The sequence below is a fragment of the Carassius auratus genome, unplaced genomic scaffold, assembly GCF_003368295.1.
Source record: "Carassius auratus strain Wakin unplaced genomic scaffold, ASM336829v1 scaf_tig00216545, whole genome shotgun sequence".
NCBI lineage: Eukaryota > Metazoa > Chordata > Actinopteri > Cypriniformes > Cyprinidae > Carassius > Carassius auratus.
This window is the reverse complement of record NW_020528624.1, coordinates 1079427-1097774: the sequence shown is the minus strand read 5'-3', so window position 1 is coordinate 1097774 and position 18348 is coordinate 1079427. Positions and strand designations below refer to the sequence as shown.

Below are 18348 nucleotides of genomic sequence, written 5' to 3'. Positions count from 1 at the left end.
TAGTCATTTGGCGATAAGACTACACTCTCAGAAAATAAAGTAAATAATTGTACCTTTAGGGGTACAATAGCATGTCACTGGGGCTGTACCCTCAAGGCTGAATTAAAATCAGAATTTACTAAATCCTTTTCATTTTAAAAACAATGTCTAACTGCAACATAGAAACAATCATCTACTGAGTGAGTGCAATTTGCCTGAAAATCCCTTTAATCTCCGGGTTACCGTATAATCCTTTTTTTATCAGCCTTGACACTGCATGCATGAAAATGACGCTCATAGGACAAAGGATTAAACATTTTTCCACAAAGGATCCACATGGTGTCTATGTTAAAGGGATACTTGATTTGCCAAAACAATGGAATAGACTCAGAATGCAGTACATCTTGACGTCGGTTACTTCTATGTCTGCTTCTGATATTTTTTCTGAAGGAACTCCTTGGTTGAAAGCCCTGTAAGAACCAGAGGTGGGAAGTCCAGGGGCCAAAGAGTAAAAGTCCTGCCATATTTTTGTTCCATCCATGAACTCAGCAGCCGATTTCACCAGAGGAGGAACCAAGTCATTCCTTCCAAGTCATAAAGTTAATGAGATAATTAAGTGACTAATTAAATGATGATTGTGCATTAATGCTAAAACACATGGTGTTATTAAGAATTACAGAGGATCAGATGTTGATGTTTTATGTACCCTATGCCAAGGGTACAAAAGCTGTACCCTTGAGGGTACACTCTCAGAAAATAAAGTACATAATTGTACGTTTAGAGGTACAATAGCTTGTCACTGGGGCTGTACCCTCAAAGGTACAGCTTTCTTACCCTTGGCATAGGGTACAAATTTGTACCCTTGTGATTTGTACTTGTTACTGTAGTCAGTAGAGCGATATGAATGTGTGTGATGTACGGCATGATAAATGCTCGTCACTTCTGCTGCTGAAACTTTGTCAGCCTGTGGGTCAAATGGTTTATTGAAAAATGATTGCACTGATTTGCATGTTTCTTGATGATGTGTTTTTTTTCTGTGGTACTCACATGCACCATGTCGCTCACATCGTATTCTCAACCATGTCCCACAGAAAAACTGCTTTTGTCCATTCGCTATTAAAAGTGCATCTTCTCTTTTTCGTGGCCACAATTGCCATGACTGCTGAACCTGACCGAACAGTGTGCACACTTTCGAATTTGAGATTGAGGAGGCGTTCGTGCACCAGTCAACAGTTTGATTGACGTACGGCTCAGCCTATCAGCTAACGCTTTTATTGCTCTCCTCTGCACTATTGGATATAAGTTAATAGTACGCCTATGGACGTATCCGTGTTTTAGGCAAAGTCTAATAAAAAAAGCGGGACAGATGCTCAATTTGCATGAGGCGGGACAAAGGGTAAAATTGCTGTACAGTACAACGTAAAGGGACAGGTGGTTACTCTATAATCACGCCAGTTATTCAGCCAATAAGTGTAAGCTTATGTATTTCAAAATTGTGTCTAGTACTATATAAATTACAAAGATTTAATTGGCAGCAGGTTGACAATTTTAGGTGCTGCACTATTTCTTTCAAAATTTTGCTATCAATTGCTTCAAAAAATAGACATAGTATCTTTTTGATATTGCGGCCAAGTCTGTCTGACCTCTGCATTGCTTGAGGATGTGCTAATTGCCTTCTTGATATTGATGATCCTCTCAGAAAAGAAGGAAGAAAACTCATTGCATTTGCGTCTGAGAGCATTTCACTGGGAATCTGACTTGGGGGTGGGGGGGTTCTCAGTCTCTCACAGCGTCAAAAATAGTTTGAGTGTTGTTTAAGTGTTGTTTAAGTTTGAGCATTGTGCATTGGCTCATTTAGTTTACACTCAAAGTGGATTGGTCTAAGCGAGATCCCGATTCATCGGCCAGCGACGTGAAGTTGAGAGTGACCAACTGAAAGCGAATCAGCTTTATACATTGTGTTTGTTCTTTGTCATGTATGACTGTTCTAACATAATACAATATGGAAAATGTGCTATCATAATTATAAAAATAAATAAATAACATTGCAAATTTTGCACAATTTGGGGGAAATTTCCACCACAAAATCAGACATGTGAAACCCTGCACTGTAAAACCCGACAAGTTAACTTAACTCAAACCGTTTGAGTAAACCGATTGCCTTGACTGTAATACCCGACAAGTAAACTTTACTCAAACGGTTTGAGTAAACAGATATCCTTAAGTTATGTTAACTCAAACGGTTTGAGGAAACCGATTGCCTTAAAACATTTAAGTTGAAAAAACTAACAGTTATGAGTAATCTGAACTTAATTCAGTTGAGTTCACTGAAAGAAGATATACATTGCAATTAAGTGATTAAGTGATTAATTGAGCTTTAGTGATGAACACCTGCTGTTAACAAACAGAATTACTGAAGAAAAGAGAGAAAGGAACAACAGCTGACTTCAGACACAGCCTCACTCAAACCTGACAAGTTATGTTAACTCAAACCGTTTGAGGAAACCGATTGCCTTAAACCATTCAAGTAGAAAAAACTAACAGTTATGAGTACTCTGAACTTAATTCAGTTGAGTTCACTGAAAGAAGATATGCATTGCAATTAAGTAATTAAGCGATTAACTAAGTGCTGATTGAGAATTAGTGATGAACAGCTGCTGTTAACAAACAGAATCGCTGAAGAAAAGAGAAACACAAGAACTACTACAACTGACTTCAGACACAGCCTTAGATGAAATCAACTGAAATAAAATACATGAAATCTCTCAAGATCTGATTAAACAACCCCACAAACAGCATCAGCAGCTCCACTTATTAATAACCAGACTGACTTTATTTCTGTCAGACGTCTACAGAAGATCTTATTGAGAATGAACTAAGGTTTAGATGTTGATTTATTGTTTCATTTGAAGTAACCATGTTAGAGATCAGTGTTTGCTTTAGTTGGGCTCTTGACCCTTGACTTCTGTCTTAGTCATTTCTCTGGCTGTTATAACCATGTGTTTCTAAAACACATTTGTTGTAACTCAAAAGCCCAGAAGAAATGCCATCAGGTGTTACACCTGTACCTAGGTGTAGGTTGTTATACTTTATATAGGTGATGATAGTTATTCATTGTTATTCACAGATATTGATCTATATAATCTCTGATGAAACAAATGTGTAATTAGTAGAAGTGGACCTAATAAAAATGACACTAAGAGCCGGCAATTCTGTAATAATCAGTTAATATAAAAATAACTTCATAAACATTTTGTACACATACATTTTTCTTCTACGCCAGTAACTGGTCAAACACAGACATCAATTATCAGAATATGAACCTCAACAATGGTGATGAAAAAAACATGCTGCAATGCATGCTGGGTACTTTTGTAATACAAAATTCATCCATGGCTCCCAGCATGCTCTGCAGCATTTTTTTTTTTTTTTTTTTATTTTATGGTCACCATTGTTGAGGTTCATATTCGGATTATTGATGTCTGTGTGTGACAAGTTGACACCATAGAAGACCACACTGTTTGAAAAGTCTTAGTATTAACTGATTATTACAGGAGCACTTGCTCTTAGAATCACTTTTACTATAATCAATCAAATTACACAACACATATTTCATCAGAGATTAGACTCTGTACAGTTCCATAATTGATGATTATCATCACCAATATAAAGTATAACAACCTACACCTAGGTACAGGTTAACACCTGATGGCATTTCTTCTGGGCTTATGAGTTACAACAAATGTGTTTTAGAAACACACGGTTATAACAGCCAGAGAAAAGACTAAGACTGAAATCAAGGGTCAAGAGCCCAACTAAAGCAGACACTGATCTCTAACATGGTTACTTCAAATGAAACAATAAATCAACATCTAAACCTTAGTTCATTCTCAATAAGATCTTCTGTAGACGTCTGACAGAAATAAAGTCAGTCTGGTTATTAATAAGTGGAGCTGGTGATGCTGTTTGTGGGGTTGTTTAATCAGATCTTGAGAGATTTCATGTATTTTATTTCAGTTGATTTCATCTAAGGCTGTGTCTGAAGTCAGTTGTAGTAGTTCTTGTGTTTCTCTTTTCTTCAGTGATTCTGTTTGCTAACAGCAGCTGTTCATCACTAATTCTCAATCAGCACTTAGTTAATCACTTAATTACTTGAATGCAAAGTTTTAGAACTTACAGGGTTTAAATCAAGGCAATCTGTTTACTCTAACGGTTTGAGTTAAGTTAACTTGTCGGGTTTTACAGTGTGGAGGGAAAATTGATTTGAAGTTAATTAATGCACATTTAAAAGTTTTCATAAATTGTATTTTAATTTGATAATTACATGTCATGAAATGTTAACCTGTTTAATCCCAATATTTTCCTAGATATGCAAATATCCAAATGTTGTGTCATAAGCCCCTTGAAATAATCAATATTTTTGGAAATTGTAGAAACTGGAAACTGGATAATGTGTACTTTATAAGTTAGCCTATATAGCATATATAAACAGATTTAAAACTCTTTAAATGTCATTTTAAGGTTACTATAAAACAAAAACAAAAAAAAACAAAAAAACCTTATACTTTACAACACTTATAGGAATACTGAGATAAAAGAAAATTATAAAATACAATGTTTTATTAAAGTCAAACATTTTAACCATCTATCCTTAGCAATATGATAAAATGATTTCCTCTTTGCTTTCCCCTTCATGTTCTGGCATCCTGACGTTCTGGCATCCAGCCATCCACCATGCTGAAATAGTAAGGTTTGTAAGGTCAAAACAGTTGCTTACTGACCACTGTCGACACCAGTGCTACAGCCACTCTAGTGCTTTCCTGATACCCTGACAAAATGGTGGAGTTTGATTGTGTGATGTCAATCGCCAGAGCTCAATGGACAAGATATGAGATGGAAATTTGTTCCCTAAAGAAATCACAATAAAATCTGTTGATCTCATCTCCAGCCAAGCAGCAGACGGGCTTTATAAAACAGCCTGATCACAATGTTTTGCAGTGCACATGGAAGCTGAGCTGCATTGACAATAAGGTACTATTGGTGGATGTTTTTGCTGAGTGTTATATTTTGCAAGTCCTGCATGTAATATAATGCTTGAAAATATATATTTAAAGTTCGTACAAAAGCCAATTAAATTAACAATAATACTTTGTATTATATATCATATATTTTATTTTATTCACATATTTTTTGTTTGTTTGTCAATTATATTACTTTATGATAATAAGTAATTCAATAATATACTGTTGTCATGTTTTATTATTTGCTTTTCCAGCCTGAAGAATGAACAAGTCTCTTGGTTTTGATCTGGTATTTTCAACCTACGAGTCGCTGGGCCCACGGAAATATGTATTGACTATTTTTATTGTTTTAGTTTACTCAATTGCAACCTTAGCAAACATATTTATAATGATTGTCATCTACTTAGAATCAAGTCTCCATAAACCAATGTATATATTTTTGTTTAACCTTATATGCTGTGGACTGCTTGGAAGCAGTGCAGTTTGGCCAAAGGTGCTTTCAAATCTCCTAACTGGTTTGCACACTAGTTCATATGAGGGGTGTCTTCTCCAAGTCTATTTGCTTAGTATTTATGCTGCTTGCACTTACTCTACTTTATCAATAATGGCCTATGATAGGTATATATCCATTTGTAAGCCATTACAGTACCATAATATCATGAATCCTAGTAAAATAAAAATTTGGCTAATGTTAAGCAACTTAATTCCTGTTTTCTCAATAGCTGGTCAAATATATTTGACGTCAAGGATTCCTTTATGCAGACATTCTCTTAATAAACTATTTTGTGATAACCTTTCTGTCATTAACATATCATGTGGAACAAGTAGCATCAGCCTTTTAAGCAATGTGTATGGTTTACTTATAATAGTTTGTTTATCTGTCCTCCCTACATTTCTGATTTTAGTGTCTTATGCGAAAATACTTTCTGTTAGTTTAAAGGTGTCAAAAAATAGTCAAAGCAAGGCACTTGGAACATGCATTCCTCATTTGATAATATTCATAAACTATTCCATTGCTACAATTTTTTCTGTTATATATAACAGACTAACTGTGTTTATGCCTAACGAGATGAATGTCTTTATATCAGTCCAAATAACACTGTTGCCACCACTTTTGCATCCAGTAATATATGGTGTTAGAACCAAAGAGATAAGAAAATGTACTGCTAAAATTACCAATAGATTGTGTGCCTCAACAAACTGTTATTATACTTCAAAACTTAGAGTACCTAAAATATTTGCGATTTCTCTGTAAAAAACTTGTTCTATATACAGCTTTATGTAAAACTACTGACAAACAAAGGCATGATTAAAAGCAAATACTCTTGTACAATCTTTTGTCTACTTTCATATTGTGTACATAGCCCGCAGTGCAATATGTGTTAATATACTGTGTGTGTATATTATATAACTTTTTTTATAATTTATATATTTTTTTCAGAATTCTTTAATTAGTATGTGTCCATTTGGTTAAGTGATAGCAGGACTCAAGCTTACATTGACACAAAACCTGATGATTTGTTGTCCAGCATGATTTGAGAATATTCTTTTACTTCAATATAAGCAGGAACATCTGACCTTTTTGCAATTTAGTTCACATGCTGGATATACTTTTTTCCAGGCTGACAGGGAATAAAATCATAATGTGTTTAAAACATTTTGTTATGGTCTCAGATTTTTGACCCCACTGCAAGCTTATTTAGTTGATTTAGCATATAAATCTTTATTTACATGTGCAGATTGAAAAATGTACTTATAGCAACCTAAAATTATAATAATAATAATAAAGTAAAATAATTTACTTTGTGGCAAAAATGATACAGCCATAGTTTTACCTGTTCAATTCGTTTTGTGACACTTTTATTCTACTATATTTTAGAAGAGAAAAAAAAAGGCATATTTTGTATTATTGCATGATAAGTAATGCACAAATGACAGTGTAATTTATATTGAGTAGAGTAATTATAAAATACAGCGATGTATAGATGCACAATCATTTCTAATTTGTTCTGCTCTCATGTATATAAATCTAACCCATCTCAATAATATTTAGCAAACATATGTTCTGATTAGTGGTGATTTGTCACCATCTAGTGTTATCTTTGGGTTCGGTTGTTCTTTTTATCAATCATTGTGAAACAGAGACTTTGAAAGAGTGCAAAACTTTATTTATTTATTTATTTTATTAGCAAATGTGTTCTGCCTCTTTCTCTTCGTTTAAGATCTTTACATTAAGCTTTAAAATGTTGAAGTCTACATCAGCTCTTACTTTTGACTAATAGAATGTAATAAATAAATATTTTTTCATTGCCCCTAATGTTACCTGTTTAAAGTTTAATCATTGGTATAACTGAGATTAGAATTATTATTATTTATTTATTTATTTTTCTTTTTTTGCTCTGACAGATGATTTCTATATAAAAACGCAGATATAGATATGCAGAGCTAAGCTACAATAGCCTTGTTTTAGTAAATGCAGTAACATAATCTTGTCCACAAGATAGAGCATTTGTATAGGGAATACTAACCCACACCTATAGAATATACATAACATGCACACAAGATGCAAAACATTAAGCATCTCTTGCAAAAGCTAACTCTTCAAAAAAAAAAAAATAATAATAATATTAATAATAAAAATAATAATAATTTAACTCTTATAAAAATTGTGTTTTTGCATATTAACTCAACACACAAACATCAAATGATTAGCTAAAAACACTAAAAATTAAACATATATGACAAAAGTATTTATGTCTTTTGCTTGGCTCCATTTGTAATGGAGTGCACACTGGAGTTTTGTCATAGCACTCACACATGCATGTTTGTGCACAAATACTGTATGTACAGTATGTAGTTATACATATTCAGTATTAATCATATATTTTTCCTGTAAACAAATAAGACAGTGAACATCCGTTCATACTCAAAACTATTTTTGTTGTGTTTAACTTTTGGATTAATAATAATAATAATAATAATGTGCATCATATCTTCTATATGGGTCTGACCACATCAACTGTAACATCACAAGCAATGTTTTCTCTGCCAGAACAGAGGGGAAGTGGCGTTTGGAGTAGATTATACAGCCCTGGCAAGGAGAATGGGTATGCATTGGTGGGGTGGGAGTTCATATACCTTTCAATGCCATGCTGAAAATAACTCATCAGTTGGGTTCAGAAATGGAGAATATACAGTAGTGTCAGGTTGAGCATCAAACCTTTTGGAAAGTTGATGACACAATTGCAGACCACGGCAGCCCTTTTTTTTTTTTACAGTAAAACAATGTTATATAAAGATATTTTCTGAATAAGTAGGATCAAACACTTTAACTGTAAATGAAAAAATAAATAAATTAAAAGTCAAAAGACTGCCAACAAAATCTACCAAATTAAAGAAATCTAATTTTAAGTAAAAAAAAAAAAAAAAAAAAAAAAAAAATTTAATGTTACAAATAAAATACAATAAAAATTGCCTTACATGTACAGTATTGTTAAAAATAATAGCAGTACAATGTGACTTACCAGAATAATCAAGGTTTTTAGTATATTTTTTATTGCTACGTGGCAAACAAGTTACCAGTAGGTTCAGTAGATTGTCAGAAAACAAACAAGACCCAGCATTCATGATATGCACGCTCTTAAAGCTGTGCAATTGGGCAATTAGTTGAAAGGGGTGTGTTCAAAAAAATAGCAGTGTCTACCTTTGACTGTACAAACTCAAAACTATTTTGTACAAACATTTTTTTTTTCTGGGATTTAGCAATCCTGTGAATCACTAAACTAATATTTAGTTGCATGGCCACAGTTTTTTAAAACTGCTTGACATCTGTGTGGCATGGAGTCAACCATGGGCACCTCTCAGCTTGTGGCACCTCTCAGCTGTTATTCCACTCCATGATTCTTTAACAAAATTCCACAATTCATTCACATTTCTTGGTTTTGCTTCAGAAACAGCATTTTTGATATCACCCCACAAGTTCTCAATTGGATTAAGGTCTGGAGATTGGGCTGGCCACTCCATAACATTAATTTTGTTGGTTTGGAACCAAGACTTTGCCCGTTTACTAGTGTGTTTTGGGTCATTGTCTTGTTGAAACAACCATTTCAAGGGCATGTCCTCTTCAGCATAGGGCAACATGACCTCTTCAAGTATTTTAACATATGCAAACTGATCCATGATCCCTGGTATGCGATAAATAGGCCCAACACCATAGTAGGAGAAACATGCCCATATCATGATGCTTGCACCTCCATGCTTCACTGTCTTCACTGTGTACTGTGGCTTGAATTCAGAGTTTGGGGGTCGTCTCACAAACTGCCTGTGGCCCTTGGACCCAAAAAGAACAATTTTACTCTCATCAGTCCACAAAATGTTCCTCCATTTCTCTTTAGGCCAGTTGATGTGTTCTTTGGCAAATTGTAACCTCTTCTGCACATGCCTTTTTTTTAACAGAGGGACTTTGCGGGGGATTCTTGAAAATAGATTAGCTTCACACAGACGTCTTCTAACTGTCACAGTACTTACAGGTAACTCCAGACTGTCTTTGATCATCCTGGAGGTGATCATTGGCTGAGCCTTTGCCATTCTGGTTATTCTTCTATCCATTTTGATGGTTGTCTTCCGTTTTCTTCCACGTCTCTCTGGTTTTGCTCTCCATTTTAATGCATTGGAGATCATTTTAGCTGAACAGCCTATCATTTTTAGCACCTCTTTATAGGTTTTCCCCTCTCTAATCAACTTTTTAATAAAAGTACGCTGTTCTTCTGAACAATGTCTTGAACGACCCATTTTCCTCAGCTTTCAAATGCATGTTCAACAAGTGTTGGCTTCATCCTTAAATAGGGGCCACCTGATTCACACCTGTTTCTTCACAAAATTGATGACCTCAGTGATTGAATGCCACACTGCTATTTTTTTGAACACACCCCTTTCAACTAATTCAACTAATTGCCCAATTGCACAGCCTTAAGAGCGTGCATATCATGAATGCTGGGTCTCATTTGTTTTCTGAGAATCTACTGAACCTACTGGTAACTTGTTTGCCACATAGCAATAAAAAAACATACGAAAAACCTTGATTATTCTGGTTAGTCACATTGTACTGCTATTATTTTGAACAATACTGTATACAATATGTATCCAGACCATATGGTGGATCAGCACCTAGAGAGGACCTCTACAGCCCTGAAAGACAGTGGAGACCAGGACAACTAGAGCCCCAGATACAGATCCCCTGTAAAGACCTTGTTTCAGATGACCACCGGGACAAGACCACAGGAAACAGATGATTCTTCTGCACAATCTGACTTTGCTGCAGCCTGGAATTGAACTACTGGTTTCGTCTGGTCAGAGGAGAACTGGCCCCCCAACTGAGCCTGGTTTCTCCCAAGGTTTTTTACTCCATTCTGTCATCGATGGAGTTTTGGTTCCTTGCCATTGTTGCCTCTGGCTTGATTGCAAATGATTGCGCAGATACTATGTAAACTGAACAGAGATGACATCACTGAATTCAATGATGAACTGCCTTTAACTGTCATTTTGCATTGTTGACACACTGTTTTCCTAATGAATGTTGCTTTGACGCAATGTATTTTGTTTAAATATAAATAAAGGTGACTTGACTATTTCCTGAATTATTAACAGCAGACACATTCATTGTAAGACATGAATCTCTAGCAGTCTCTGCCTCAATTCAACGTGGCACGGAGTTGATCAGTTTGTGGCACTGCTGAGGTGGTATGGAAGCCCAGGTTTCTTTGACAGTGGCCTTCTGCTCATCTGCATTTTTTGGTGCCGTTTCTCATTTTCCTCTTGACAATACCCCAACCCACCTTGAAATTTTTCATGTTCTGAGAATGTTCCAGTGGCAAGTTTTATTTTAGTTCCCAGAATGTTCTGCTAACAGGTAGAATAACATTCTCTAAAAGTATTCTAAAAATGTGTATTGATAACACTGTTAGAACATTATCCTCTAACATACTGTACTAATAAAGCATCCCATCACACTAGATTGACGTTACCATTTTGGTGATCAGTAGTTAGGCAGTATGATCAAACTTTTCAATGTTAGTTTTTATTTTCTTGGCACTATCATAGAATAGAAACTATCATTTCAACATTTAATGATCTGATCAACTGCTCTCATCTAGATACAGCAAGAGAGCAGTAATGGCGGACTGCAGCTTCTCACTCGGCTGTGTATGTGATAATAGGATAACACAAATGATTGGGACTTTAACAACTATGATGACATAACAGTGAGAAATTTGGAACTGCTTGTGTGGAGAGACTTTTATTATTTTTTTATATTGTAAAACAATGAGTGGATTTTTACCATTGTAGGCTGATTGTTTTCACACACTGCGGCCACAAAACTGTTTTCAAACTCCTAATGAAAGTGATTTTATTTTCATTCTATGACACCTTTAAATGGACATCAACATCTAAACCTCTGTTAATCTCAATAAGAATTTAGTAAATGTATGACAGAAATGAAGTCAACCTGGTTTATAATAAATTAAGTTAATTAAGAAAATACTGTTTTTGGAGTTGGCAAAGGTTGGGTTTTTACTTTCAACCAAAATTTGACTTCTGATCAACATTCGATTCAACATCCAATGTCCAATGGAAAGTTTCCTGCTTAAATCTTAATTGGAATGTTAGGGGATAATGTTCTAATAAATGTTATTAATAAACATTTTGAGAATGTTTTTAGAGAATCCAGCTCATGTTGCTCAGATTGTTTAATATTATCCACAATATGGTGGTACTGTAATTGGTATATGTAACTGTGCATATTAACATATCTGACAATCGCTTTGGCTCTGGGGGTTCAAACCTCAGTGAGGTTTGCCTGTGGATAGCTCAGAATCTGAACCCTTCAGAGCGAAGCCTGCCACCAAATATAAAGTTCAGGACCTCTACAATATTCTGACTCGAACAGAGTGGTCCTGACTGAACTGTAATGTTGTGGAAGTGCATAATTCACAGAGTGACTTCATGCACTTCTATCACCCTCTACATTGTAAGTATATCACTCACATATGCGACTAAATCTTCACTCTGACCTTGTCTATATATATATATATATCAGTCTAGCGAGTAAACTGAAAATTTTTCTAGCCAATGGCGATCCAGTTCCCAAGTTGTCCGTAGAAGGTCGGCTATTATTAGCTGCTATAATTAGTTTTGTTTTTCATTCAATAAGTATTGTGAAGTCAATAAACAATTTCAAAATCCGTTCCTAACTCATTTTCTCTGTAGGCAGAATATAATATGAATATAATTATTAACATCAATAGTGAATATATAAACAATATTAATTTTGATTTTGTCATATTGCAGCTTCACCCTCTGAGTTCCTGTTGATATATATATATATATATATATATATATATATATATATATATATATATATATATATATATATATATATATATATACATTGTCACAGAGATGAACCCCGTGATTCCCTCTGCTAGCCAGCACCCTCACCTGAATACACCCACTCATTTACACTGACTACACTACATTATAAGCCCCGTCCTTGGACTCTGATCACCATCACAGCTGCAACCTGTCACAGTCTTTTGTCTTTCTGTCACTGTCTTCTGTGAGTGTTGTGTTTGTATAGTGCCATGTGCTCTCTCCAGGCCTTTTCTGACCCTGCCCACCTTGTCACCTCGTTACTGTTTAGTTGCTCCACCTGTGTTTCTCCCTTGCTCCCGGACCCATTACCTTCACTCTGCGCAGCTGTGTCACCCACTCACACATGCACTCTACACAACCTGGTTCACTCTGCACAACTGTTCACATACTCACAGAAACAGATGTTCCCCATTTGTTCACTAGTATATAGTTTTGTCTCACAAACCATTCTGCCTTCCTTGAATATTGTAATGTTAATTGTAAAACCGTGTCTCTAGTGCATGTGTTGTTTCGGCTTGTTCCCTGTCATTTGTTTCAGTTTTGTTTTTGCCGTGTTGGCCTTATTGTTCTATTAAAGTTAATCTTCCTTCTAGGATTCACTAACTTCTACAGAAGATTCATCAGAAACTTCAGTACTGTTGTAGCTCCATTCACTTCAATGGTCAAAAAAGGAACTCATCGGCTACAATGGTCCGAACCCACTCATGAAGCATTTCAAAAATTCAAACAACGATTCAGCAACGCACCCATCCTCTGCCACCCTGACCCCTCATTACCTTTTGTTGTGGAGGTTGACACTTCCAACACTGGTATCGGAGCTATTCTGTCCCAACGTCCAGACCCAGCCGCTAAGCTTCATCCCTGTGCCTTTTACTCAAGAAAACTCAACTCAGCGGAGCGCAAATACAGTGTCGGGGACCGGGAACTCCTTGCCATGAAGGCAGCCTTCAAGGAGTGGAGGCACTGGCTAGAGGGCTCCACTCATCTGTTTACAGTACTGACAGACCATAAGAACTTGGAATATCTACGCACCGTCAAACGCCTTAACCCTCGCCAAGCTAGATGGTCCTTGTTCTTTACCTGATTCGACTTCTCTATGACTTATCGACCAGGTTCCAAGAACACCAAGGCGGATGCCCTCTCACGTCAGTTCAAGGAGGAAGACATCCCAAAAAATCCAGAACCCATTCTATCTTTTTATGTAGTCGTTGCCCCCATTCAATGGGACATTATGACCCTGCTTCAGCAGTACAGAGAACAAAACAAAACCCCAGCAACCTGTCCTGCCGACAAAATCTTCGTCCCTGAACATCTCCGAGATCAAGTCATCAGCCAAGTTCACTTCCAATCCTTCATCTGGACACCCAGGTATCACAGCAACCATCCATCAACTGGAGAACCGCTTCTGGTGGGAATCATTACAAAAAGACACAACCAATTACGTACATCAATGCAACAACTGTAACATAAACAAATCGTCCAAACAACCACCCTCCTGTATCCTTCAACCACTCCCCATTCCACACCGACCATGGTCTCACATTGCCATAGACTTAATTACGGATCTTCCCAATTCAAAAGGCTACACTAACATACTTACCATCATCGACCGATTTTCCAAGGCTTGCAGACTCATTTCACTACCCAAACTACCCACAGCTCTCCAGACTGCAGAACATCTTTGCAATTAGGTCTTTTGGTTATATGGTTTACCTGAAGACATTGTGTCAGACAGAGGACCTCAATTCACCTCTCAATTATGGTTAGCTTTCTTCAAAGCCCTGAACGTCAATGTCAGCCTCACCTCTGGTTATCATCCCCAAGCCAACGGACAAGTAGAAAGACTTAACCAAGAATTGAACCGCTTCTTCAGAACCTACTGTAATCAGAATCAGGACGATTGGGCCCGATACTTATTGTGGGCAGAATATGCTCAAAACTCTCTTCTCAAACCCTCAACTGGTCTGACTCCTTTTAAATGTGTCCTGGGTTTCCATCCGCAAATGTTCCCATGGTCAGGGGAACCGACGGACGTTCCTGCCATGAACGATTGGATGACTCACAGTGAGGAGGTTTGGAATCTAGCTCATGTTCACCTTCAACATGCTGTTCGAAGGCAAAGAGAGCAAGTGGACGGCAGAAGGCGCCAAGGTCCCAACTACCAGCCGGGTCAGTGGGTGTGGCTGTCAACATGGGATCTCCATCTCTGACTTCCATGCCGCAAACTGAGTCCAAGGTTCGTGGGTCCATTCCAAATCACCAGACAAATAACCCCAGGATCCTTCCGTTTAGCACTTTCTAACACATACCGTATTTCTCCTACTTTTCATGTGTCCTTGCTCAAGCCCGCTGCTGGTCCCAGAGACGAGGGAGAGGGGAGGTCCCGTGAACAGGCCCCTCAACCCATCACCATTGACGCCGGGGAAGAATACTGCAGTACCTGGTCGACTGGGAGGGGTACGTTCCAGAGGAACTCTGAGGATATTCTAGATCCCAATCTCATCGAGGAATTTCATCGTTTACTTTCCGAAAGACCGGCCCCTCGACCACGTGGTAGACCCCGACGTCGCTTGCCTCCTCGCGCCAGGAGTCGCTGGCATGGGGGGGTTCTTTCACGGAGACGAACCCCGTGATTCTCTCTGCTGGCCAGCAGAGGGCACCCTTACCTGAACACTGACACACATGCATCCACCCACTCATTTACACTGACTACACTACATTATAAGCCCTGTCCTTGGACTCTGATCACCGTCACAGCTGCAACCCATCAGGACAGGTGTTTATAAACTGGACTATCACATCAGTTCAATGCTAAGTCTTGATTTGCTGTGTCTGTCATTTTTGAGCGTTATTACTGGTTTTGTTTTCCTGTTTCTGATCTTGTCTGTTATCATTTACGAACCTCCGCTGCCTACCTACCGACCCTTGCTTGTTTATTAGACATTGATTCTCTGCCGGTGACCCTGACATTCTGCCTGTCCCATCTTTACGTCTCTGCTCGTCCTACGTTGTTGAAACTGCTGTTACTGACCATTGCCTGTACGACTATGAGTTTATTATAAAGCCTGCACATGGATCCCACTTCGAGTTCTGGTACATTACATATATATATATATATAGGATATTTACATTATGTCACTGAGCTGCAATAAACAGTATTTGTAAATAAACATAAATGCCATGTCAGATGCAGCTTTTGTTCCGGCTTGTTTTCCAGTGAATTTCTGAACCTGACCCTGATATATTTCACTGTTGGAGATACAGCATAACTTCACACTGAATTTAGAAGGAGCAATAAGCAGGTATAGACAACAGGGTTCTTGAACTCTTTGTAATATTTAACACAATCAGTGGAGTACCAACATGTTTTGAACACTGTTGCTCTTAATCCATTCAAGAAGTAACATTAAGACAGAAAACAAAAAGTAGCCCGGTAGATGGTTTGTAATAATGATTTGCAATTGACATGGCATCACTTGTAATAATTTGTAGTGAAACAAACTCTAATTAACTTGTGTAAGATAATTGGGCCCTTGGTGATGTCAAATGTTTTTCTTGGTCAACTCAGACCTTAAGCCTGGGTCCCCTGAGTGCTATTTGGTGTTTTTAGAGAGATGAAGTAAGTTTGACCCTTGACTATAGTTATAGCAGCAGAAACATAGAGAGCCCTTGGGATAAATCTAGCCAAGTAAACAGTTCAGTAATGAGGATTTAGTTAGAGACTTTTTTTTTTTTATGGAAACCAAAAGACCATGATTATCCTCTTTTACACAGAGTTCACAGGCCTTGATTAGGCTTGAAAATACTCTGACTACCATAATAAATGTGTTATTTGAGGTACTTGAAGGATTAATATTGTCATATAGCCAAATAAATTATAATTATAAAACTATAAAACGGTAAAACAGTTATAGTCATCAAGTAAGGTCACCTTTATCTATATAGCACTGTGACAAAGCAGTTTTAAAATTTTAAACAGAAAAATGGTTTTGAAATTGAAAGAGGACAATATTAAACACGTCATTAATGAATTCAATTAATGTCAGTTCATCATTGATTCAGTAATGTCATTGTCCAGCTCAGTTCAGTTAAAATATTATCTGGGCAATCATGTCGACAATATTGCCAGAAAACAAAACAAAAAGTACCATAGAAGCAAAAACCACAAAAAGGAAAATTATCTCTATTGCTCCATGGGAGTAGCTCACAGACACAGGGGAATAAAAGACAGTATATTTATAGCTCATGATATATGTTAGAGTGTAATGACAGGTCAAAGCATAATACTTCACCTCTTATCTGACTGGCAGTTAATTTAATATTTTCAAGATATTTATTGCTACAGAAGCAATGATTTTGCTTCAAACCACAGGGTTGTATTTACTCACTATGACCACAAATATGCATTTGATTTCAGGTTATCCTTACATTGTTAAAAGCAAAATTTGATCAAAAATAATTTATCCATTTCATCCACATAACCTGTTTAAACAGAACACGGCGTTTGCAAAAAGGGGTTTAATTCAGTATGAATGATCTTCCTGCAGGAAATATTTCATTCACAGACTTCAGACTGATTGGTTTCTACAGCCTAGGAGAATGGAGGCCCTTTTTGTTTATCCCTTTCTTTCTGATGTTTTCATTGGCTATAACAGCAAATTCTTTTCTCATATATTTAATCAAATCTCAAAAGTCTCTGCATTCTCCTATGTATGTATTAATAGGTGTTATGGCAGTTTTAGACTTGATCTTGCCAATATTTTTTGTACCTAACATGCTTCTTAGCTTTTTATTTAATTGGAGTGGAATTTCTTTAACTGGTTGTTTGATACAAATGTTTGGCATTCATTTTGTTGGAGCATTTCAGTCTACTTTGCTTTTTTGGATGGCAATGGATCGTTACTTTGCAATATGCAAACCTCTTCATTATCATAAATACATGGAAATGACTAACTTTTCAAAGTTTGTTTTTCTGCCATTAATCAGAAATGGATTTCTGATGGTCACCATGGTCTCTTTAGCAGGAAAACTGTCATTTTGTGGAAATATAATTGATCACTGTTTATGTGAACACATGGCATTGGTTCAGTTAGCATGTGGTGACATATCAATTAATAACATTGTAGGACTTGTGTCTGCTTTCCTTATACCAACTGCTGATTTTATACTCATTACTATTTCTTATGTTGTGATTTTCTCCTCTGTGTTCAGATCTGGTAAGTCTCATTTAAAGGCCATAAATACCTGCATTACTCACATTATAGTTATGACACTTAGTTTGACTTCTGCCTTGATTGCATTTATGTCCTACAGAATAAGAAGTGATGTTCCTTCTAGCAGTCGAATATTCATGAGCTTAATATATGTTCTGTTTCCAAGTTGTTTTAACCCAATAATCTATGGGTGGAGAACAAAAGAAATAAGACAAACTTTCCACAAGTTTATAAACAATGGAAAGGTTTTGCCTTTGTAATATAAGGGAATGTCTATTATAAATGAATTGATGTTACACAGTGAAAATGCATAGGAAATGTGACATTAATACAATGAGCTATTGTAATATATGTAAATCATATATACTGTAGCAGATATATGTATATATGTATTGTATTAATTGCTTTTTGCTGGCCTTTAAGATATATATATACTTATGTGTATACTGGTCAGCTGTATTCTAGGAAATTGTTGGTTTGTGTTTGGTTTAATTGTATCTGTTTTCACAGTTGCCCTTTTGATTAATTTTTTTATGGCTCATTTTCTATCTTAAGCAGCTTTGTTGCCTCACTGTCCTAACAGGCAACGACTTTACATGCAGCATTTGTGCATGAAGGTGCCTCATGAAATGGATAAGCACCAAAGGTGACAAAATGTCTAATAATGCAGTTGTTCCCAACCTTTTTCCTGGAGCCCTCCCAGC

The 18348-nt window shown here is 36.6% G+C and overlaps 2 protein-coding genes across 2 annotated transcripts; both read left to right on the top strand.

Annotated features, from left to right (window-relative positions):
- Positions 1 to 5125: 5125 nt before the first annotated feature.
- LOC113098375 (olfactory receptor 4L1-like) lies at positions 5126 to 14921 on the top strand (the record flags this gene model as incomplete). The annotated part of the gene is made up of 4 exons (XM_026263412.1): positions 5126 to 5171; positions 5375 to 6160; positions 13637 to 13799; positions 14777 to 14921. Coding segments are annotated over 4 exons (1140 nt in total), but the record flags the coding sequence as incomplete, so codon positions are not given.
- A 2038-nt stretch (positions 14922 to 16959) lies between these two features.
- On the top strand, positions 16960 to 17904 carry LOC113098374 (olfactory receptor 52K1-like). The gene has a single exon (XM_026263411.1). It carries the CDS (start codon positions 16960 to 16962, stop codon positions 17902 to 17904), a length of 945 nt encoding a protein of 314 aa, XP_026119196.1.
- The last annotated feature ends 444 nt before the right edge of the window (positions 17905 to 18348 follow it).